The sequence below is a fragment of the Boleophthalmus pectinirostris genome, unplaced genomic scaffold (genome assembly GCF_026225935.1).
Source record: "Boleophthalmus pectinirostris isolate CB_2022bp ecotype Guang Dong unplaced genomic scaffold, ASM2622593v1 HiC_scaffold_2, whole genome shotgun sequence".
NCBI classification, from domain to species: domain Eukaryota; kingdom Metazoa; phylum Chordata; class Actinopteri; order Gobiiformes; family Gobiidae; genus Boleophthalmus; species Boleophthalmus pectinirostris.
The window spans coordinates 12,186,199-12,209,411 of NW_026571152.1; the positions used below are offsets into that span (position 1 = coordinate 12,186,199).

The 23,213-nt window shown below is 39.7% G+C and overlaps 2 protein-coding genes across 2 annotated transcripts; both read right to left on the reverse strand.

Annotated features, from left to right (window-relative positions):
- Positions 1–585: 585 nt before the first annotated feature.
- Positions 586–12,488, reverse strand: api5 (apoptosis inhibitor 5). Its single transcript, XM_020924947.2, has 14 exons — positions 12,186–12,488; positions 10,535–10,696; positions 9,694–9,787; positions 8,286–8,351; positions 7,894–8,045; positions 6,743–6,949; positions 6,506–6,610; positions 3,937–4,026; positions 3,400–3,584; positions 2,879–2,972; positions 2,745–2,801; positions 2,390–2,478; positions 1,981–2,120; positions 586–979 (listed from the first exon to the last, which is right to left on the reverse strand). The coding sequence occupies exons 1-14, from the start codon at positions 12,255–12,257 to the stop codon at positions 900–902; spliced, it is 1,593 nt and encodes a 530-aa protein (XP_020780606.1). The 5' UTR covers positions 12,258–12,488; the 3' UTR covers positions 586–899.
- A 447-nt stretch (positions 12,489–12,935) lies between these two features.
- Positions 12,936–23,076, reverse strand: LOC110160321 (sorting and assembly machinery component 50 homolog A-like). The gene is made up of 15 exons (XM_055155421.1): positions 22,913–23,076; positions 19,868–19,978; positions 19,232–19,333; positions 18,719–18,806; positions 18,073–18,179; positions 17,442–17,572; positions 16,816–16,903; positions 16,281–16,409; positions 15,765–15,836; positions 15,384–15,470; positions 15,077–15,147; positions 14,861–14,928; positions 14,497–14,643; positions 13,496–13,637; positions 12,936–13,103 (listed from the first exon to the last, which is right to left on the reverse strand). The coding sequence occupies exons 1-15, from the start codon at positions 22,931–22,933 to the stop codon at positions 13,058–13,060; spliced, it is 1,410 nt and encodes a 469-aa protein (XP_055011396.1). The 5' UTR covers positions 22,934–23,076; the 3' UTR covers positions 12,936–13,057.
- Between the last annotated feature and the right edge of the window lie 137 nt (positions 23,077–23,213).

The following is a 23,213-nucleotide window of genomic DNA, read 5'->3' on the forward strand; positions in this document are numbered from 1 at the left end:
TCTCTCTCAGAGAAAGGGCACACTTAAGAATCCTTTTATGTCCATTTAATATTGAACTTAAAGTGACATAGATACTAATCCAAGACTTCTTCTCCAAACATGCAAATAGTGGAATGTACTAGTATGAGAAATTCAACAACATTTTCCCAGACCAGATACTTGCATCTGACAAGTTAGACTACACATTTCAGTGAAATATAGTAATTATCCTAGTCTTTCCTAGTTTTCTAATTGAGTTCCCGGTTGGACATGGGCAGCAGATGTGACATACAAAGTGAAAATTCCTTAACTGTTAAGTAGCACGACAAAACTTGTATAATAACTAAATAACTAAAACAAACAAACAAAAAAAACACTGCAAAGCTTCCTGTATTTTTGTACGTTTTAAACTTTTTGCCATAAATCGATGTAGAACTATGATAAATACTTACCACAGGTTCTTTCCCACCAAACTAAGTAATTACTAGAAAAATATATTAAGCTGTCAAATGCACTTTAAAGCTGTAAACTCCTTTGATTAAAGGGATTCAAGTGTATTTAGGTTCTTATATTAAAAGTTGTAATGAATAAAATGAGCACTCGGGAGACAGTCGGTACAAGTTTATGATAAAAATCCAATGCGACATAGATTTGTACAAAGTCTCGTCCAATTTGAATTAAAAAAGGTTTAAATAAACTCAAACACAAACAGCATTCATCTTTTCACTACAGCGTCAGAAAAATATCGGCACGAAAATCACCAAAAAGTAAAAAAAAATAAGGGATGACAAGGAGCAGGAGACATATTTAAAACCAGACACGTAAAAGTGGTTAAAAGCATGACAGGAAGTGAGTCCGGGAGGGTTTTATTGTGAAAGCTTCAGTCCATTCTTCCTGTTTGTAGAGTCTTATTGTGAAGGTCAGTACATCCTCCCTCTGCTGCGGTTTCCTCTGTTCCCAAAGCCTCGTCCCCGCCCGCCTCGGAATCCTCCACGCTGCTCTGGAACGCAAACAAATGCATCTCTGTCAACAACATTCTACTAAAAGACCATTTTAAAATCAACAGAAAAATCAAAAGGAATTACTTTGAAATGGGGATGCACAAAAACTGTTTAGTACTTAATATTGTAATATTGTAATAAAGGCTACTATTTGGCATAAGTAATTATAAAACAAAATGTGCATGCCACAAAGATTAAGCCAAGGCTATACAAGAAAAGCATACAATAAAAGCTGCCTTTACATGCATTTGAAAAAAAAAAAAAGCAGGCATCTTAAAATTTAGACTGTTGTTAGACTGTTACGCTGTTTATTTTCTAGCCATACTGATCATTGCATCGGACAAAACTGCGATAACAATATACAGGCGACACATTTAAAGTAGAGATGCACAATATTTTACCTCTATGGGTCATTTACCTGATAACACAACATATTTAGATCATCATGTTACCTTTTATTGTTACCTCCGCCAAGGAGGTTATGTTTTTGCCAGTGTTTGTCTGTTTGTTTGTCTGTTAGCAACATAACTCAAAAAGTTATGGACCGATTTTGATGAAATTTTCAGGATTTGTTGGAAATGTGAAAAGGAAGAAATGATTTCATTTTGGGGGTGATCCGGAAGAAATCCTGGATTCTGGATCACTTTGAAATTTTAGTTAACATTGTGGTAAATGGGGCCAAAAATTTTGTTTCTCAATATCTCGGTTAATTATTGACCAAACCCCATGAAATTTGACTCATGGATGGACAATGGGATACTCTTTCATATTCCAAAGGCTGATCTGGATCTGATCCAGAAGACTGATTTTATCGCAATTTATATAAAAAATGGGGGTAGTCCTTGGCGGAGGTCTGCGCTCTCTGAGTGCTTTTCTAGTTTTGGAAATGCTACATTTGCCGAAAACAATGTATTAACATATTTTTAACAAAGTTAGTTAGTAGTACTAGTAGTGCTATTGTATGTTTGCAATAGTAGTATTAGTAATATACTAGTAGTACCATAGGTGAAGTTCCCGATGGTGCCGCTGTACTTCCCGCTCGGAGGATTGTAGATCTGTCGGGCATCTCGTCTTGGAGCAGGAGGAGCAGACTTCTTCACTGCAGAAGCTCCGGTCTCTTCTGGTGCAGAGCGTTTAGGACTGAAGAAAAACTCAATTTCAGACTCAGCCATATAAGGTCAAAATAAGACAGTTGTGCACTGTCTGCATCTAATTATTGTCAGAATGAGGAAGTGTTGTTCAGTTCAGGATCATTCTAAAGCTATTCTGGAAAGGTTCATTTTTTTAGTATTGATAACTGCTCAAAATCTAATCTCAATGCTAGTTTTAGTATCATTAGCATCTGGTTTTAATACTATCAAAGGCACTTCTAAAAGCATAAATATATAAATAATCAAAGTAGTACTGACGCTGTGGCGGCTGCAGCCTCTGTTTTCTGAACAGGTTTCCACGACAGCGTCACTGAGCTCTTGTACGACGGAGGATTGTGGAACAGGTCCTAAAACAACAGCACATCCATAGATTAGATCTGTACCACCAATGCTTTAAAACTAAACCAGGGACTAAATTTACCTGCACCAAAACCTGGACATTTTGTCTAAATCAAAGACTAATAATTTAAGCCTAAATCCAGATTTAAGTGTAGATATTTAAGTGTAGATAAACCAGACCCAAACCATGACCTCTACATTCCATCTGGACTGAAAAGAGAAATTGTCTACAGGTAAAATAAATACAATTTTACTTTCTATCGCAGTGTTTCACCTTAATAAGGACGTTGATGTTGTTTGTGATTTTCAGCGCGACCACTTTGATTTTATTCTGAAAAACAAACAGATGCATTAGTTTGAATGAAATAAACTCTTTATAAAGTGGATCGAAGCTAAAGTGAGTGATACCTCTTCTGTTTTTAGCGCATCTCCGGTTTTCCCCTGCAGAGCCACTCTCAGCTGACGAATGTAAACCTGCAACCCGCGTGCAAAGTATTGCAGCCTTCAAAATAAAAGCACAAAGACAATATCAAAGTACTGCAGCCTTCAGAATAAAAGTCTGTCTGTGTCACCATGTTTGCTTTGGTTCATTTGGGCCCTTTGCCCTTGGCTCTGCCCACACCACAATGCTGCTCCAATTGGTACACCCGCTGCTTGGTAAATTTAAACTTAAGAGTGGGACTATCTCAAAATGGATTCATAAAGAGTTTCAGACTCAGATATGACAAGAATCCATCTTACTGTGCAAGGTAACATCTACTGCACCAAATATTTGGATATGGTTACATCCCAATAACTTACCATTTACAAAGTACAAGAACCTAAAACGTTCATAATTTTATTTTGTGTCATTTGGGTTCAAGATTAAGCTGTCAGACACTGGACCGTGAGAAGTGTCGTTGTAGTAGCAGTAGTAGCATATTTAATACCTGATTTTAAAGTCCTTGAGCCTCTCCTGGTCCACTTTGTCTAACAGGAAGTCGGGCAGTTTCTTGCCAAGCTGGTGGAAGCTGTAGAGCAGACACTCCACAGAGCTGAACTGTAGTTTGGGTTCATCTGAGCTCGAGTTCTCTCCATCCTCAGACTCCTCAGCAGGGGGCAGAGGCATGAACTCCTGAAACACAAGAAGAGCTAGTTATGAGAGTGACACACACCACATACACAACACTAAGGAATAGACTCAGAACAGAAAAGGTACATTTCTGTCCTGTGAATGGGACTTTTTAGTATAAATACCTGCTCAAATGAGTATCTAGTTTCAATACTAGTATCTAGCATTAGTATTGAATAGTATCTGGTTTGAGACACTACTTTACACTACTTTCCATTCTACATTCTAAAGTGTGCATGTATGTCTTGATAATACATTGCTGAAACCGTCTTCATTTCCCCGAGCTCCCCTCGCAGATGCAAAAGGTGTTTGACCCCAAAATTGTAGTAGATTTTTTTGTTCAGTGACAGTTTACCAGCAATTTGTTGAAGAGTGTGTGCAGGTTGGCCTCCAGTTTCTCCATATCTCCACAGAATGGACTCATCTCTGCCAGAAGCTTCAGCACCTGAGACACAACCATGAGTTATTACTGTATGAAACATAGGGATGAATATGACACAGACTGTATATATAAATGGACATGGCTATGCACTAACCGCAATGTTCCAAATAGGAATGAGCCTTGTCATTTTGCTCTTAAAATGCTCGTATCAACCCGCGCTACATGATGCTGGGTTTATCTCTGCTATTTCACCTGTTAAAAAAATCCTACTCATAATATAGAGCCTGGCTCCAAATACTCCTGTAACCGTTAGCATTGTGAGCTTCATTTGACTGGAACCGGACGTCACACTCGCTTAGTCCACTTCTTTAAAACCCTTGACTTATTACACAAAAAATCCAGTTGTGTTATGCAAGGGTTATTTATCCTTCAAATGACTACAGAAGAGCTTCTTATGAAGACATTAGACATTCTAGGCCAAAATAAGTCAGTAAATAGTCTTATTACATCCAACCAAAGGCTGGCTGTTCCATAACTTTGGCTTAACCAATGTTATGGAACAGATACCCAATCCCACTAAACTTTCAGTATTGGAGGAGATATTCAATATCGGTATCGTATCGGTGCATCCCAAATGAAACAACAGTATCTTAAGAACCTGGGATACAATAAATGTATTCATTGGAGCAGAGACTAAGATACACACAAGCCATTCCTCTATATAAACTTTATATGTGAAAAACCGCAGAAGCTTCAGTACCTGGGACACAAACGTGGTAAAAATGTATTCACAGGGTACTCCTATGTCATTCTCATGAGAAGTACTAGTATATATGAAGAGAAAATGACAGCAGCTTCACCTGTCACCTGTGACACTAACATGAGGCATTACTGTATATGTGAAACCATGTGAAAAAATTCCCAGTTTGAAACTACAAAGTAAGAGAGTAAAAACTGTATTCCCAGGGTACTCAGGAGTCATGAACTATGTATGAACTAGGGCTGGGCAATATAGAGCAAAATATATATCTCGATATACGATATATATATCTCGATATCTGTATAGGAAAAATAACCCCCCAAAACTACTGCAAAAACAAATACGCCAAATTCCACAAGGTCTTATTTAATTGAAGTGGAAGAGGTAGGCAGTTCATGTAGGAACAAAGTGCTTCTGCCACATTTATGATTACAAAAAATCCCTGATTACATAAATAATAATTTTAATGTAAAATAAAAGAAATAGGCCGTTAAAACATATTGGCTTCTTCTCATTCATAAATAAAACAACTCAACTCATCTTTGCATTAACTCTGTTAACCGTACAATAACCATGAGCTCCTTTAGCAGAAGAAACTCGGGAGGTTCCTTATTTTAACAGACCCATGTTCCTCACCAGCGCAAGGAGCTATGAAGTTTCCCACAATCCACTGCACATAGCAAACCCAACATTTCCAAACACTGCTGTACAAATTACACTGCAGCGGATTATTGATTAAAATCTTCTGCATAAATAAAATTTACAATATAAATATAATAAAGTATAACGACTATAGAGGCACATCAGCCCGTTTGATATTATAATGTCTTTAATATAGTTTTGCGCACATGTGTTTACGCGCATGGCTAATTTGCATAAAAAGCGCACTCCTTGTGCCGCTCATGCGGTTCAGCTTCTATCGGACTAAAGGACACGACTCGGTGGAATATGAGGATGTGCTGCTGATGGCCTTGTCTTTAAATGATGGAAAAATTTCATGGTGCTCGTGGGACCAACTTTCGACATTCACGGCGGTAGTGAGGAGTGAATGAGACATAAGCGAGCAAAATCACACCACAGAGAAGGCAAACAAGCGAAGCGGTGAAATCAGAATTGAATATAAGCATTATATCAATATATACGATATGTCAGAATCCATATCAAGTTTAAGAAATATTTTTATATATTTAAAATATCGAGATATTGCCCACCCCTAGTATGAATGGTCAAATGTACAAGAAGTAGACACTAGGATAGGGGTCTTCAACCTTTTTCTTCCGATGAGCTACCCTATACAAAAAAATAATGCCAGAGAGCTACTGTTTTTAGAGGTTGTGGCAAATTGAGTAAATGAGAGTCATAGCAAGCGCTACAGCTTATAAAACAAACCATTATTCATTATTAGCACACAAAGTCAGCCATCAAAATGATACATTTAAAGTGATAATTAATACAAATTTTGTTATTCACCATTAGGCATACAATTCTGAACTGGAACGGGGTAGACATCTACTGGAATCTAAAAGTGTACAGGTCATGTCATTCCTGTATGAACCATATATGAAGGGTAAATGACAGAAGCTTCCAATGAATACATTTGTGGTGCACAAATGTATTCATTGGGTACTCCAATGTACCCTATAAATACATAATAAATTATAGTATAAAAAGGAGAATCTTTTAAAATAAATTAACAGTACACAGTACAGTACTGTACTATGATACAGTTTTTTTTCCAGTCTAAATACATATGAAATGTAAATGAGAGCTTTAAGTACTCACCTCGAGCTGAATGTCAATGCCAGCCACAGGGCTGGTCAGGGCGCTCAGGTTTGGCAGCACGTGTTCACAGAAGTACGTTACGAAGCGAGTTGAGTGAACGTTTTTCTATAACACAAACAACACAGCAACAGAACAATGTCAGCTTTGTTACAGAACAAACAGTAATGTGTGTCTGACAGTCAGGTTCACAAGACTTTAGCTTTTATCACTGGAAGTATTTGCAGTAGTAGTACTCACAGAGAAGAGTGGTAGGGCCTGTCTTGTACACTGCAATAGTCGGTCCACTGTATCTGGGTCAGAGGGGTTCAGGGCCTGCTCTAGAAACGCCTGCTCAACCACCAGCTCTACTAACTGCTGTCGGCCGTTCACAGTCTGAAGAACGCGCAGAGCACTGACCACTCGCATGAGCAGGACAAACTCTTCTCCGGTCACATCCTCCAGAACCTGAACAAGAAACAACACTACTACAGTAAGAACATAGCTGTTTATAAAGTAAAGGAACAGATTTTAAATAAAATGATAAGTCTTGTCGTCATTAGGTACCATTAGCTGATTAGCCATGAGCTTTCGAGCTTTTAATGTTAAATATATTTTTTCAGAAAGTCTGGGGGGTGAGTGGTCCACGATACATATCTTAGTATTCAGACCTATACATGGATATCAATTAAAACCAGGTTTAAACAGTTAAAATGAATTCATGTTGTTTAAAAGAATCAAAATGTATTTCAGTGCAGCCCTGGTGATCCCACATCAGGAGTACAAACTCTTCGCCTGTGTTCCCTTCAAATCCTATGATAGTTGCTATTATACTTGCAGTCACAAATCCAAATGTATAATAAATATGGATCTGCTCCAAATTTGCCTCTATATAACAGCAAGCCTTGGTGACCTTCATTTGGCTGGAGCTCAATGCTACTGGTGACGTCTCGTTCACTTAGTCCAATTCTTAATACAGACTATAGTCCAATCCAAGACAAGTCAGGGCACATCAGAAACTCTTAAACACTCTTTGTGGGAGCAGGTCAAGACTGTTGATACAGTCAATGGATGAAATAGACATGCTGAGGTTTGTTGAAACAACACTAAGAAGACCTTGTACTTGTGTCTGCAATAGTTATGATCTATGACACCCAAGGATTATTAGGTTATGTAATATTCTAAATCTAAAATGACTTGTATAATAATAACTCATAAAAAAACAAGTCAGCTGACTTCCGAGTTGTTGTGCCCAATGAGAGACTATAAGTGATTAAAGATGGCTCAAACATGCACAAATCACTGAAACACAACTTGTGTGAGTAAATGATGAGAGGAAACAACAACTTAACAGCTCTGATGTGTCAATTTTGGAGATAGGTCTGGTTTTACAGTGAAAATGAGCACTTCACCTTCTTGGTCTCAGAGAAGACAAACTCCTCCACCTCTTTCGTCATCACATCCTCTGGAAGAGTCTTCAGTTTGGTCGACAGGAACTTTATTGCTCGCTCACGAACAATGTCTTCTCCCTGAAGGATCTGCGTGAACAGGCCACCTAAAGTGCCTAGGGAGAAAAACCAATCCATTTAAAAACAGTAGGGAGTCTTCACATCTGAGAGAAACTGAAATCTGAACTAACTAACTCAAGAATCCCGTGCTTTGCAGAAGATGTTTGTAGAGGTCTGAACTACAGAGTTAACAGCTTTTACGCTGAATAAGAGCCCATGGAGACACAGAGAGGGCATCTGGCACACACAGACCAGGGAGAGCATCTGATCCACAGGACAAGAGCTTGTATTCTCACCTTTTGCATCGACTTTGAAGATGGAAAGCAGAGCTGCGTTGACCTGGTTAAATTCAGCAGAGTCATCTAAAAAACACCAGAAAAAAAAAACATTTACACAATTGTCATGTTGTAAAGACCACTTAGGTCCTCACCTATCTCTATTAATTCAGTTGGGTGAAATGCTTATTTGTTATCAATATCTATTGTGTATGGTTCTTTCCATGTATGTGGCATTATTATTTTAGCCCATATCTGACCATTTGTTGCGCCCTCTCCGGATGCACAGGGATTTAAGGGGAGAGGGACGTGCCCGCGGAGACGCGCAAAGGGTGTGACGTTACACGCCAACTGGGACCCACGCCGGGAGCTGTCAGGGTCGTGGAGCTACGCCATTTGGAATATTATCACGGTATTCTTGCGGATTATTACGTTTCCATACGGTGGGATTGTACTTTGCCACAGGAGCTGCCGGACTGTGTGTCAAAACCGGAGCGGGGAGGCGTGAGTAAATACTACAGACCCACGTCACGCTGCCGCGCAGCGGAGTGAAAGCTTTGGAAACTTTTTTGGGGACCAGTGAAGCTTGTTGGGGCGGCTGTGGTGAAGGTGGTGGACTTGGGCGGACTGCTCTTCGTTGGTTTATTGCACTGCAATTTGGGATTTGGGTTTTGTGTTGGGGTTCTTGGAAATGGGTGCGCTCAAAGCGGGGGTGGTGGTTAATGTTATTAGTTAATGTAGCCATTCTCGCATGTGTCTGGCAATGCCAATAAAAGCCGGATAGGCCAACAGCACATTATTTTTCGTGTGTCTCTGTTTCACCTCGCTGACATGAATAGATCCTCCCGCGTCCTTAAAATTGCGTTGTAGCTTTTTCGTTTGTCAAGAACAGGTGAATTGTTACAATGTTATCTCATTACAAACATAACTGGAGCTGTATTTTGCTTAATTCACACATGTTTAATACACAAACCCTGCATATTTAAGCTGTGTTCTACTCTCATACAGAAAACACTGTTCCACTTTGTGATCCAATTTTGTCTAAGATAGATTTAATAGTAAATTTACTATGGAGCACGTGACATGCATGATTCGAAGGAAATATAAAATTTAAATGCAAATTTCATTCAAATGCAAATGTTTTTCTAACTCTAACAAAAACTTCCAAAATAAAAATTTTGTCTATTTTTTGGGCATGATGTTACATTTGTTCTCTTGGGTTTGACATATTTAATAAAGACGCCTTCATCTGAGAGATTAACAAAAAGGTTTTAATGTTTGTTAGCCTTCTGTAGGGGCACTATTAAAGTATCTAGGAAATACTGTACTACATTTTAAAGTACATATCCAGTTTAGGGCTTTGAAACTGACCATTAGGTATAATACTGGCAGTGCATAGTTATATATTACAACCATTACATTCCCTAACCTGTCTGTAGGAGCTGTGTTAAGATGTCTGCCACTCTGGGGATGTTTTCTCCTGTAGCGAAGCGCGGCAACTCCTTTATGGCCTGTCTCCGGATCTGGAAACATTGCAGAAAACATTAACAACCAGATATGGAAACTAACTTTACTCACTGCACTTGTACAGTGGAACAGCATACAATGTTAGCATTTAAGCAGAATGCAATCAAGAAAATACGAGATACAAATTTACACACAACAGAAACATTATGTACAAGAGCCAAGTCCATTGTTATACTGTACTTGTTCAAAGTCAAAAAATCTTTTCCATATTGAGCCAATTATTCCAATAATCTGAGTGCATGTTTGCAAAAGTCGATGATTACCTCAAAAATCTTCATTATTTCAAATAATGGGAGAGGATTGGAGACATTTTTTCCAGAAATAATAGTTTTATTCAAGCAGCGAGACATTTTGCCGACATGATTCTTTAATGTCACAATAATTACTATGTCAACAGTTGTTCATTACTCTATGAGGCTCATAATTTATTGTGTAACTTTTCTTTGTACTAGTGGGGAATTTTAAATAAGTTTTGAGACACTGAGCGCAGAGTTAATTATGGCTCATAAATACAAATCAACTACAAAAGTACTTTATTTTAATACTCCACAATTACACATGACATTGTAAGAAAAATTATACTGCTCAACCTAGCAGCACCTGTGCTACCTTCTTCTATCCCCTTTATAGGCTGACAGGTGCCAGCACATAAAGCCCACGGCGTGACATTTTGGCTCCTAGTGTGATATATCGCACTTCAAAATGTGCTATTGTGACAATATAGGAGTGTTCAAGTTTCTCACCGACACATCTTCATCCTCGCACAGGTCGAGCTGAGCGTTGATGGCGGCATCTGAAAGTTCTGGAAACTGACTGAAGAATTTTGGGATGAACTGAGCTGCGAGACGCTTCTCTTTAGGCCCACCCTTCACGCCGTTTAGGATCACCTGGTATGCATCTTTGTGCTGATGGACAGGGGAGGAGGAGGAAAACATGTGATAAAATGTATGGATGATAAAAAAATTTATATTATTAAAAAACATTTGCAATAGTGTTGTCACATTATTAAATAATAAATTTCAAACTTGATTTCGATACCAAAGAATAGATTGGATACAGTGGTATCAGAATTGGTACTAAATAAGTGCTGAGGAAAAAACATACATGATATAAACAAGAATAAAAACTTTCAGATTAAGATGATAATGGAGATGTTATTGCTTTGCCTCCAATGTTCCACAGTATAACATTATTTGATTACAACCGGCTTACAGAGCTCAAGAATGTGATGTCACACAACATAGAAGGTTAAACCAACAAAGATTTTAAGATGCTAAATACTAAGCTTAGTGTTTTCTGTTTTTCTGAGTTTAGAGAGGTGGATTTATTTACCAGCAGTGACCCAGCAGTTTATCAGGCTGTTAGTTTTTTTTTGTTTACTTTTTAAAACATGGTTTTATTTGATATATCTGTATGACAGTTTTGCACTACTGCCACAAATATGTTTTTTAGTTAGTTATTTATTTCAAACCTGCACATACAATTCACATACCATAACAATATAGATGCAGCAAACTTGCATGGTTTGAAGAGGGGATGGATGAAGCAAAGCTTATACATTTCCAATCCCCTCCCACATTTCAAAGAACATTACCTCTACTCAATATGGATCATTTTCACTGAAAAAACATGCACTTTTACTATGTGCAGGATCACCTTTCTACATATCTTACCTGTAGCTTTGTCTGGTAGCACCACTAACTTCGTGGCAATATTAAGATCTTAACTTAATCCCATACTGTGTAGAACATTAAAGGCAAGAGCAAGAACATTTTCATGGACTCAATAGGTAGTGGACCCTAAACTAGAAAAGTTCCAAAATGCACCTTTAAGTATAAAAGTACTTCCGTTATAGCAAGACAACCACTGCTAATCTCACAATAAAGGAAATGACTTTGTTAAATGCATTTTATATCTAAAAAGAAATTATAAGAAGTGCAACTTCCAATCCTAGGGTTGGCAGCTGGCAGTAATATTTGAAAAGAATCATGTAAATGGTAATAGATCATACTTTATGGGTAAAATGCTCCTGCAATGCAAATTCCCTAATGAAAAATAAAGTTATATCTTAGCCTGGGCCTTTGAGTAGATTTACATAAACAAAACAGAGGCGAGTTTCAGAATGAATTTGTAGACTAATAATAGAAAATATATAATATACATAATTTAAAGTAACAATGAGATAAAGAGTCCTGTGATGAATCCTAACCCTGAATGGCCCCGCGGAAGCAGAGGGTCATTCATTGTAGCTGTTAGCAGTTAGCTTAGCACTGTTATGCAACAAACGCAGCCAAAACAAAGCGCCGTTTGGACTTGAATAACTCAGGTTAGAGGGGTTTATCTGCGGATTGGAGCCTTGGGGTATAAGGGGAATACTCTCCGGGCTAAACTGACCTGGCTCAGGTTGTCCTTGGCGTCCGCGAGCACGCCGTAGCTGCGGTACAGATCCTCGATAGTGACCGCCATCTGCGCGCCTCCACACGCGCACAGCCGCACCGATGACCGCCGCAAACCCTCCGAAGCTCGGCCTGTACTGGTCTTTTCCTGCAGAGTCCCGCGGGACCGACAGCGGCGTGTCCGGGAGGAGAGCTCCGTGAAGTGGCGGCGCAGAGACGAGAGAACCCGAAGAAGAGCGAGGAGAGTGGGCACAAACGCAGCGTCCTCCTGCAGAACAGCGTGCTGCTAACAGGCTAAAGCTAAAAGCAGCGATTCTAATGCGTAGGCGCAGCTCAGGGGGCGTCACGTGACTCTGAGTGCGCGAGAGAAGAAGGGGAGTGCCTCCTGCCGTACAGGAGGCGGCTCACTTTGTAGGATCTCTCACCTTTGTAGGACATGGACGAAGAGAAGACTAGAAAGGTAAAACCATACTTCTGAACATTCTGCATAAATGAGTTTTATGCCATACTGAGGAATATTATATAGGTATATTTCCATGGAAACTAACAGGAGGCGGCCCTCCTCCTGAGAAAGTCAGATGCAAGCTTACTTATGTTTGAATTCAAGACACATTTATTTTAGCCTTGTTTTCCCATATGTTCCTAGAGTGACAGAAACATACCTCCTCTCTGAATAGTGCGACATTTCAACACACACACACACGTCAGATTCCCTCCCAGTGCCTCAGAAAAAGAAACTGGAAACAGCTCCAAAGACATGTATTTAATTTAAATAATGAGGCATTTTACACAAATGAACTGACCGACAGATAACTGCTGACATGAATCTTCAAAATAAAACTGCACAGGTCCCTTCAAAATAAAAGTATATCAGAGGAACCGGATGCCCGCTCCAAACTGCACCCCATCACAGATCCTGAAAATAAAATGTTAAAATGTTAAACTAAAAGACATAAAAGTAAAAAAAAAAAATCTATAAATTTACAGTTGCAATAGCAGACACAATAATCAGATTAATATTGAAAACATAAGTTTTACTATAATTTTATAGAGTTATTACTTCCTTCCTCCTGTATCCCTGTGCCTTAGATGCCTTCGCTGTGTTATAGATTTTGTCACATGCTCTTCCTGCTCCTCACTGGTCACCAATTTGGACTCCCAGTGCTTCAGATGCCCACCCTGTGTGTCAGATGCCCTCTTTTCCTGAGCTCTCCCCTGCAGCTCACACCTGTCTCCGCTTTGGACCCCTGTGCCTCAGATGCCCTTCCTGTGTTACAGATTGTGTCAGATGTCCTCTCTGCTCCTCACCTGTCTCCGCTCTGGACTCCCATGGGGATGCAATAGTTGAGTTCGAGTCGTGCAATGTTCCCTAAACGCATCACAATGCCCAGTCCATACGACCAGCGGACGCACTCTGCCAGGCGCTGCAGGTGAGCGCCAGGGCCCTCTCCTGGAACAACACACAATTACACGCTCATACAAGCACATCTCTCTTCACTCCTGTCAAACAAAACTATTTAAAAGTGATTGACATTTATATGAAGAGTGCATTTTTAGATTAATGACCGCCTTGAGTGTTATAATTAGGACTGGGTGATTAAAGGTGCACTATGTAACTTCAGCTGGAATATGACATTACCTTCTTGTCTTTGTGGAGAGAGATTTAATGTCTCTTGGTCAAGTCAGAAAACAGAGGCAACACCGATCACTATAATAATGTTTTTCAATGTATATGAGCAATAAAAGTACCTGTGACTGAAGTCTAATGCCATAGTGTGCAAAATTCCAGACAGCAGTAACATCTGTAGAGAGACGCAGGTGGCGAACCCTACACCAGAAAAGTTACATAGTGCATCTCTAATTTAACTTGAGTCAAATGGAGATTCAGTCATATCTATTTATTTGGTTGAGTGTTTTTAGTGGAGAGGTCTACAGCCAGTCCTGTCCTGTCAGTAAAGCATGTGGTTTAGAGCAGACGCAAGACTGATGGAAGAGTATTTTTTGAAATCCACATTTTAATCAGAAAAACAATTGGTCAAAACAAGCAAAATAAATTACCTGAATATTGTTTTCTATCAATTAAAATGAACAAATAATCTCATAAGTGGTGGTTTTCCATAATATATTGTCATATTGTAGTGAAGGTTTGCAGTTTTGAATCACAGTTGAGGTTACTGATTGCTGAGGTTTGTGTTTCTACTAGAAAAAAATAATGCAGCCAGGACTAAACCAGGACTAAACCAGGACTAAACCAGGACTAAACCAGGACTAAACCTAAACCAGGACCATAACAGGGCTTGTGTTTTTACCATAATCGAGGTTACAGAGGTTTCCGGCGTTGAGGAAGAAATGTGTCCTGAACAGGTCCATGAAGCCACCTCGTCGCCGTGTGAATGGAAGAGGAGAGAAAAGATGGACACCGCCCGCCCAGTATGCCCCGCCCCCCAGGTAATCTCCTACAGGAACACAAGGACATAAATAAGACCTGTACCATGACTAAACTAGGACTAAATCAGGTCTAAACCAAGACTGAACCAGGACTAAACCAGGGCTAAACTGGGACTAAACCAGACTAAGCCAGGACTGAACAATGGCTAAACTAGGGTTAACCCAGGGCTAAGATAGGGCTAAGACGAGAAAACCTGGTCTAAAGCTGTGTCTGCTGTGTCTCACCTTCGCTCTGAGGGCCGAGGCTGTACATACTGAAGCCCCTCACACTAGTGGGACCTCCTAGATAAAACCTAAAAAATAAGAAATGTTACTAACAAAAATCATTTAACAACACATGGAGATTCACTTTTAAGTTTTAATTTGGTATGAAATATGAAAAACCCATAGGACAACCCCACACAAGAATGAATGAAGTTAAATAACGTAAAGTAACTCCACCTGTCTGCAATGCTGGTGGGTGTGTCTCCGATGGGCAGCAACAGACCCCCCCACAGAGACAGGGAGAGAACCTGCAAACAAACATACAACTATATATTTATACACATTTAGACACAATAGATATTGTCTGTATTATTCTTTTTATTGAACTAATTTGACAATACGCTATGTTTTTATAAAAAGTAAGAATAGAATGGAGCACTGGGAAGTAAAGCAATGTCCCTCAAAATAAAAAGCGAACTGAGTTATTCGCTCAGTGAAACATTTTGAGATGAAGTGAATGGGTCTATACCCAGAGAAGCCTCACCGAGTCCCAGAGAAGACTTTTGTTCAGCTGAAGCTCAAAATCTTCCTTCAGGAAACTGGCATCTCCTCCGGTGTAGCCTGCTAGTTCCTGTGCACAGGGGTTAAACATTTTATATTACAACAGGACAATCACAACTTTTACAGACTCATCAGCTCGCAAATAGTCTGTTTTAATATGACAGCAAACCTATAGAAGTCTATATATAATGTCAGACCTGGTGAACACCCAGCAGACATCCAGGTCGTGGTAAGTCCTGGTTCAGTCCTGGTTCAGTCCTGGTTCAGTCCTGGTTCAGTCCTGGTTCAGTCCTGGTTCAGTCCTGGTTCAGTCCTGGTTCAGTCCTGGTTCAGTCCTGGTTCAGTCCTGGTTAATATGCCAGACCTGGTGAATGCGTAGCAGACCTCCGGATCGAGGTAAAATGGTGGAGTTCCGAGAGTCGATGACCATTGAGTGCTGCACAGACACAACATGGACACTGGGTTAAAAACAGTGGACCATATATTACAACATCACAATGAGGCTACTACACTGGAACAAAAAAAACCCTCCAATATGTCACAAAGTAGTACTAACATTAGTAATATTATTCCTAACAGACAGAGAGGAAAGTTCAGAAGCATTATTAACCAGTATTAGCAACAGTAATATTTGCAGTATTTATAATAGTAGCATTATTAATGCTCATTGACAAAGGGCATGGGTAATAGTAGTAGCAGCAATATTTGAAGTAATATTAGTAGTATAATTCCTTGCAGATAGAGAGGACATTGCAGTAGATGTAGCAGTATTTGCAATAGTAGTAGAAGTATTTATAGGATTCGTAGGATCTGTGCAGTAGCAGTGGTAGTAGTATTTGCAGTAATATTTGTAGTAGTAGCAGTAGTATTTGTTCCTCACAGATAATGATGACTTGAGTGAGTGTCCAGTCTCTTCTCTGACGGCGAATGATGCAGTTCGAGCCAAACACGAGAGCTCCCTCCACACTGCCTCATACTTCAGAGACTGACTGGTCCTCCACAATGGGAACTATGACAGAAGTATCACAAAACATACTTTAAATATAAGGCATGGCCCACAGAGGGAACAATAACAGAGATATGTTTTCAAATAACCTCTAAGACTCATGTACACTGGGGACTAAACCAGGACATTGGAGTTAATATAAAAAATGTATGTAGAAAAATGTTTTATCCTAAGTCCATAAGTTTGAATCATGAATGGCTGGTGCTAGAACAAAACTCAAGAAATCCAGGTTAAAAAAACAAAACAAAAAAAAACTGATATATGCCTGCTGCAATAAAACTTTTAAAGTAGTTTTGCTTTTAATATGTGTGGATGAATGCATGTTGTTTTTGCTGTTATTGTAGAATAAGCTACTGCAACAAAATGTTTTCCTAAAAAGTATTAATAAAGTATATCCATCTATACTCACAGTGAGTTCAGCTGAAGCTCCCCGGTCAGTTTCTCTAAGAGAGCTCCAGGGAAACTGCCCCGTCACTTTGTACGCGTTCAACGTGATACTGCAAATACAAATCCACAAATACTTTTATTACTACTATAACAAATAAATATACTACTATTACTAGAACTACTGCAGTACTAACAAACTGAGTACTACAGAAGAGTTTTCAACATGATACTGCTACAATACACAAATACTTTTATTACTACTACTACTGCAGCATTATGACTAATACTACAGAAGAGAATTCAACATGATATTGCTGCAATACAAATACTATTACTACTGCTACTACTATTATATACTTAAGTACTATTAAAGTAGGCCTACTGCAGAGGAGTTTCAACGTGATACTGAAAAACAGCACTTCCTACTTTTACCACTACTGAAGCAGAATAAGCATTTATCTCATTTACAACAGAAATAAATGTATTTTGTATATGTGTGTTTTTTTCAGTTAAACAATTTTGTACCTGCCTCTCTTGCGTCTTACCTGCGTCTTACCTGCGTCTTACCTGCGTCTTACCTGCGTCTTACCTGCCCCTCACCTGCCCCTCACCTGCCCCTCACCTGCCCCTGTTTGACTTGCCTCTCACCTGCGCTCAAAGTTCCCGGGCTGAGGTTTGAAGAGGGACACTCCATATGACGTCTCTTTGGTCCCAAATGAAAACTGCAGAGACATTCTCTCTGCTCGGCCCAGAAGGTTGGGAAGCTTCAGACCCAAGACCTGGAACCAGAAACAACAGAAATGTGATGAAACAAAACAAAAATGTATTGCAAAGATCCATCTAGATTGACTGATCTTGGTTAGAGTTAGTGGTTTTCAGATTCTAGAATGTATTCCCAGATTGGGGCAAGAGTCAGTTTGTCCTATTGCTTACATTGTGCTTTACCATGAAATATCCAAATTCACAAATGTTAAACCTAATAATTTCTGCTGGTGAAGAGACCCAAGAACTCACTGTATTAATACAAATCTGCATTTCAACAATGTTGATTTTAACTGCCTCCATCTGAATGAAATATTACAGAATGCTGTGATGTCATCTGAAGTTGTCCTGAAGTTGAAACTGAGTTGAAGGACAGGTCAGAATTCTATGGTGGAATTTGCTTTTTAACTGTCAAACTGCAGATTTGTTGACTTTGGTTTATGGTTAATGTATCTGTAATTACTGGGCCTATCCACATGAAACAAAAACTGGGAGGTTTAAGAAATCCCACACAGACCATGCTGCCTTCGTTGTTTCCCACGACCGTGTTGTAACTTCCTGTAACCCTCCTCAGCTCCGTCACATGGAACGTCACCTCCAGACCATTCGGAAGAGCACCCTCTCCTAGACACATACAGAACAGTTAGAGTCATATGGCATGATTCTCAGTCCTTCTATAATGAGCATTAAAGAAGATCTATTGTGTTTAGGTCTGCTCTATAGTTATAATCTATGACACCCATGGATAATTATGTTCACAATATTGATCTAAAGCGACTTAATAAAAGTCGCTTCTGTTTTGTTTAAAAGTTCACCGACTGTGGTGCCTAATGAGAGATGACATATGCATAAACGTCATCACAACAAAGTGCAGCATGCTGTCTGCCCCTCCTATAGATAGCTGCACATTACACCACAAGGAGATGATATTTTTTTTTTTTTTTTTTTTTTTTTACCAAAATGGCTTCATGATGCTGCCAAATCCTACACATATCATCAATTGGGAAAATAAAATTGGAGAATGAAGTTAGTACAGAGCAGTGGGTGTGTACTGGTGGCAGTGAAAACAGGAGCTGATTGGCAAAATGGCATCTTGAAAATAAGCAATTAAAGATTGTTCAAACATGCATGAATCAAGTTGAAATCTAGAGGTTGGGACAAACCTCGCGATGTGTCAATGACCACATTGACTTTACGGAAGATTCCCAAACGCAGCAGCTTCTGTCTTGCCTCATGGGACTTCTTCATAACCTGAATATTTAACAAGTAAAAGACTTTAAAATTTGTGGAAAAGTCTCAGCAGATGTTGTGTGTCAGATGCCCTCCCAAATGTTGTAGTAAGGTTTGAGAAATATAGCAAGAATGGACCTTGCCACTGATAGAGATGATCTGATGACTTCTCATTCAGCTGTCTGAATAGTGGTATTACACTGAATAACTTAAAAAGTGCATTTCACTAAAACACAGTTAACATTGTAGAGGGATTCTGTTTTAGAACTCAGCTCTACTTCCTGTATTTTTGTTCTTTTCTTTTATACTTTTTTCCCCACAAACTGTCACAAGTGATGTAAAACTATGATAAATATTTAACACAGGTACTATCCCACTAAACCAATTCAGAATTAGAAAAACAAGAAAACCTGTATGCAGTTTACGCACTTTAAATTTAAACTCACATCAATGAGGTTTCTGGCTCTAAAGACTTCCTTTATCTCATATGTGAGCAGATCTTCTTTGGTCCGACCCAAACCATCTACATGGACCCTCTGCACCACCACCTAAAGGGAAAAAGCAATATAGGTCCTATATTAAGCCAAATTGACTCTTTGGAGCTATGTTATAATGCTGTTACTTCATCAAAAATGTATCTGGAGTTATGTTTTGTTTAATTCACACGTTTGAGTAATGCTGCATTATTAGTCCACATCTCCAAAGCTCAAAATGCTCTTTTCCATCTTGTGATGTCATTTTGTGATGATTTTCAAGTTAACAGCTCCTTTTACTTTTGTTTAGTAGAGACTGGCAAGTCTAGAGCTGAAATTATCCAAATGATTCTAGAAGATGTACAGAGTGGAGCACTTCCTGTATGTACATGACATCACAAAGTGGAACAGAGTATTTTCTATTTGAGAGAGGAACTCAGCCTAAATATGTAGGGTTGGTGTGTTAAACATGTGTGAATGAAATAAAACACAACTCCAGGTATGTTTTTGACAACATTATAACTAAAATCAGAAAATTATGTAAAATAGGCCCTTTAAATAAAGGATGAATAAAGATTATGATAATAAGATGATAAAAGTTTGTCTTACATCTTTGTTCTCGAGCACTTCCTGTTTGGGTTCGGGCTCCACTCCAGGGGCCTCGATGTCATCTGGCTGCACCCCGAGATCAGGCCCCTGCATCGGGAGAGGGTCTAGAGACTGAGGAAGGGGGGTATGGGGGAGACAAGAGATGATAGAGAGGCATTTAAACAACTGAGCAGAGAGACGAGGAGAGACAAGACAAAGAGATTTGATCCCTAGAACGGATGATCTAGAGTCCAGAGATATTTAACCAAGTCCAAAAACTAAGGATGGGAGATATATTGGTGCTGTTTCTTCTACATCTGTATTGGTCGATATTTTGCGCTGCTTTCTCTGTGTGCCCTTTTTGAACAGATTAATGAATAAAAATGAAAATAGAAGAGGGTTATATGGCTGCATGTTACACAAACATGTAACAAATTATTTTAAATTTCAGATAAATACAATTTGTTATATATGTTACAAAAGTGAAAAGCTTATTTGTCATCGTTAGTTTATCTAAAGGTCAAATATCAAATATCAGTATCGACTCAAGAAATCCATAATCACCCAGCACTACCAAAAAGTGTGTAAATAGAAGCGGAGGAGAGAGAATACAACAACCAAACAGTACAAGTCAACCACACTGTTTAACACTATACAGCAGAGATGTAACAATATCGAAATCTCTTAGTATAAAATTATCACAATATGCATCAGTGTATTTTGGAGAGGCTTATATAATTGCAGATAGGACATGTGACAAAGTGGGCCTTTGTCTTATTTTAAACTCACCTTAATTTATGTTAACCATTTTGATTTTGGAAAGACACCTTTTGCTTTGCTTTACCTGGAATTGTTACTCACCTGGGGGAGGTACTTCCTCCTGGGCAGAGTATAAAAGGCAAGCAGGTGTCACTAATTAGGGGGAGACTTCTGTGCAGGTATTTGGTGTTTTGCTTTGAGTTACTTATTTTTTGTCTATTTGTATTTTTGTTGGTTAAACCCAGAAGTCTGTTTTTTTTAAATAAATTTTGTCTGCGTAAGACACCTTTTTTTTTGTGTCATCTGCCTCCTACTTCGACCACTTTGGCCAGCTTCCCCACATTTGGTGGCAGTGGTGGGATCCAGGCCAGTGGGAGGCAGTGAAGAAGCATGCAGAGCAGACAAAACAAGGTTCGTGCTGCTGGAGTAACTGGTCCACCTGTCAGCCAACAGGGGTCAGTCAGCATAGAACCAGTTTTTACAAACTTGGGACAGTTGAGAGGTCTACATCACCTCAAAAGGCAACGGAGGATCCAGGATGTTTCTCACCTCCAAGGGGTGGTACACCGAAGTCGAGTGGAGTTCACAGGGGCGACCCCTGAAGTGAGGATGGCGTCTCGTGTGGAGGTCCACCATGGGAGGATGGAGCTACTTGGGGCTATAAGGACGTTGGAGGAGTCGTGGAGCGTCACGGCTAACGGCTGCCTTGAGTTCAGCGTCTGGCCGCCAGGAGCTGTCATCAGGAGCTTTGGAGTGCTTGGTGCTCAACTGTAGCTGTGTGCAGTTGGAGTGAACGGAGCAACTTTGAAGGAGCTTTGGTCAGTGTTGGAGTTCCCGAAACCCGCTGTGGGTAAGGTACCAGCTCGAAGTGTGGCAGTACCAGTGATGGTCTGCTGGTGAGACTGGGGGCCGTATGGAACTGAACTATTTCGAGAAGAAGGTACTGTCATTGAAGAAGATGCTCTTGATACAAGAGGAGTTTTGGACACTTTGAAGTAGCCTACTGTCTCATTGGGAAAGAGTGTTTAGTATGTTCAAATTATTGTGTTATCTGGATGTAAAATGATGAACTTCCTGTCCCGTGACTCTTTGAGTAACGGTTTTAAGAGGGGGGGTGTGTGACAAAGTGGGCCTTTGTCTTATTTTAAACTCACCTTAATTTATGTTAACCATTTTGATTTTGGAAAGACACCTTTTGCTTTGCTTTACCTGAAATTGTTACTCACCTGGGGGAGGTACTTCCTCCTGGGCGGAGTATAAAAGGCAAGCAGGTGTCACTAATTAGGGGGAGACTTCTGTGCAGGTATTTGGTGTTTTGCTTTGAGTTACTTATTTTTTGTCTATTTGTATTTTTGTTGGTTAAATCCAGAAGTCTGTTTTTTTTAAATAAATTTTGTCTGCGTAAGACACCTTTTTTTTTTTTTTGTGTCATCTGCCTCCTACTTCGACCACTTTGGCCAGCTTCCCCACAGGACACTTTTTTGCTTTTAAAATACCTCGACAAGATTTTGGTGTGAATTATTTCCGTCATAATCCCAAGAATTCAGGTGAAAAAATATTTCTTCATGTTGTCTGCACTGAAATGTGTCATGGGATATGTAGTTCCCTATGTTAATAAGCTGTTGCTACAATAAAACCATGCATTTAAACAAAGGAACTCGTAATGCAATATATTGTGACAGCCCGCGATATTATTGTAAGACTTTTGACGATACGATATTACGATATTTCGGCTATTGTTACATCCCTACTATACAGGAAGATAAAAGTCTGGAGATGAAAGGAGAGATGTAGGAGACAAAAAGGCAGAAAGGAAAGAGGAGAAAAGACGGTGAGAAGAAGACAAAGAGGGAGGAAAGGATGAGGGAGGAGAAAGAAGAGAAAACCGAACTAAAGAGAAAACCGAACTAATGAACAGTAACTCTACATGTTCAAAACAGAAGCTGAGGGTCCAGAAGCTGAGAGTCACAGTCAGAAAGCATTTGATAGTCTTAATAGTCTTCGCCATGATAATATACAAAGTTAAAAACATTTTATTGGGTAAATATTTGTCATTTTAGCAACTCTCAGATAACAGTGTTCAAACAGAGGTCACGTGAACCCGAAGCTTTGCGAGCAAACCAATTAAATGAAAACTGTGTGGAATAAAAAGCAGATGTGTTTATGTACCCTGTTTTGTCCCTCTGCAGACAGTCTATGCTCTACAGCCCCGTCCCGACTCTCTCCTATGTCAGTGCGTATGTCAGTGCGTGTGTCCGTGCGTGTGCGTGACTCAGAGGTCAGTGTGCGCGTGCATGAGAGCCTTACCCGCGCGTGCACAGTGCCCATGTCGCGCTGGAGCTGCACAGATGAACAGAGACAAGTAAAACCCTCCACAAACCCGCACAGACCCGCACAGATCCTCCAGAGTTCCTACAGAGAGCAGCCCAGAGCCGACGGGACACAGGAGGCCGCCATGACACCTCCCCCGCCCAAGCACGCCCTCTGACGCTACTATGACGTCAGCGCGCACGGACCGCAGAAAATATTTTTTAAAAGTCACGGAAAACACTGATAATGGGTCAACTGCACAAAATCAAACACGAGCTTAAATTTAATTATGAGATCT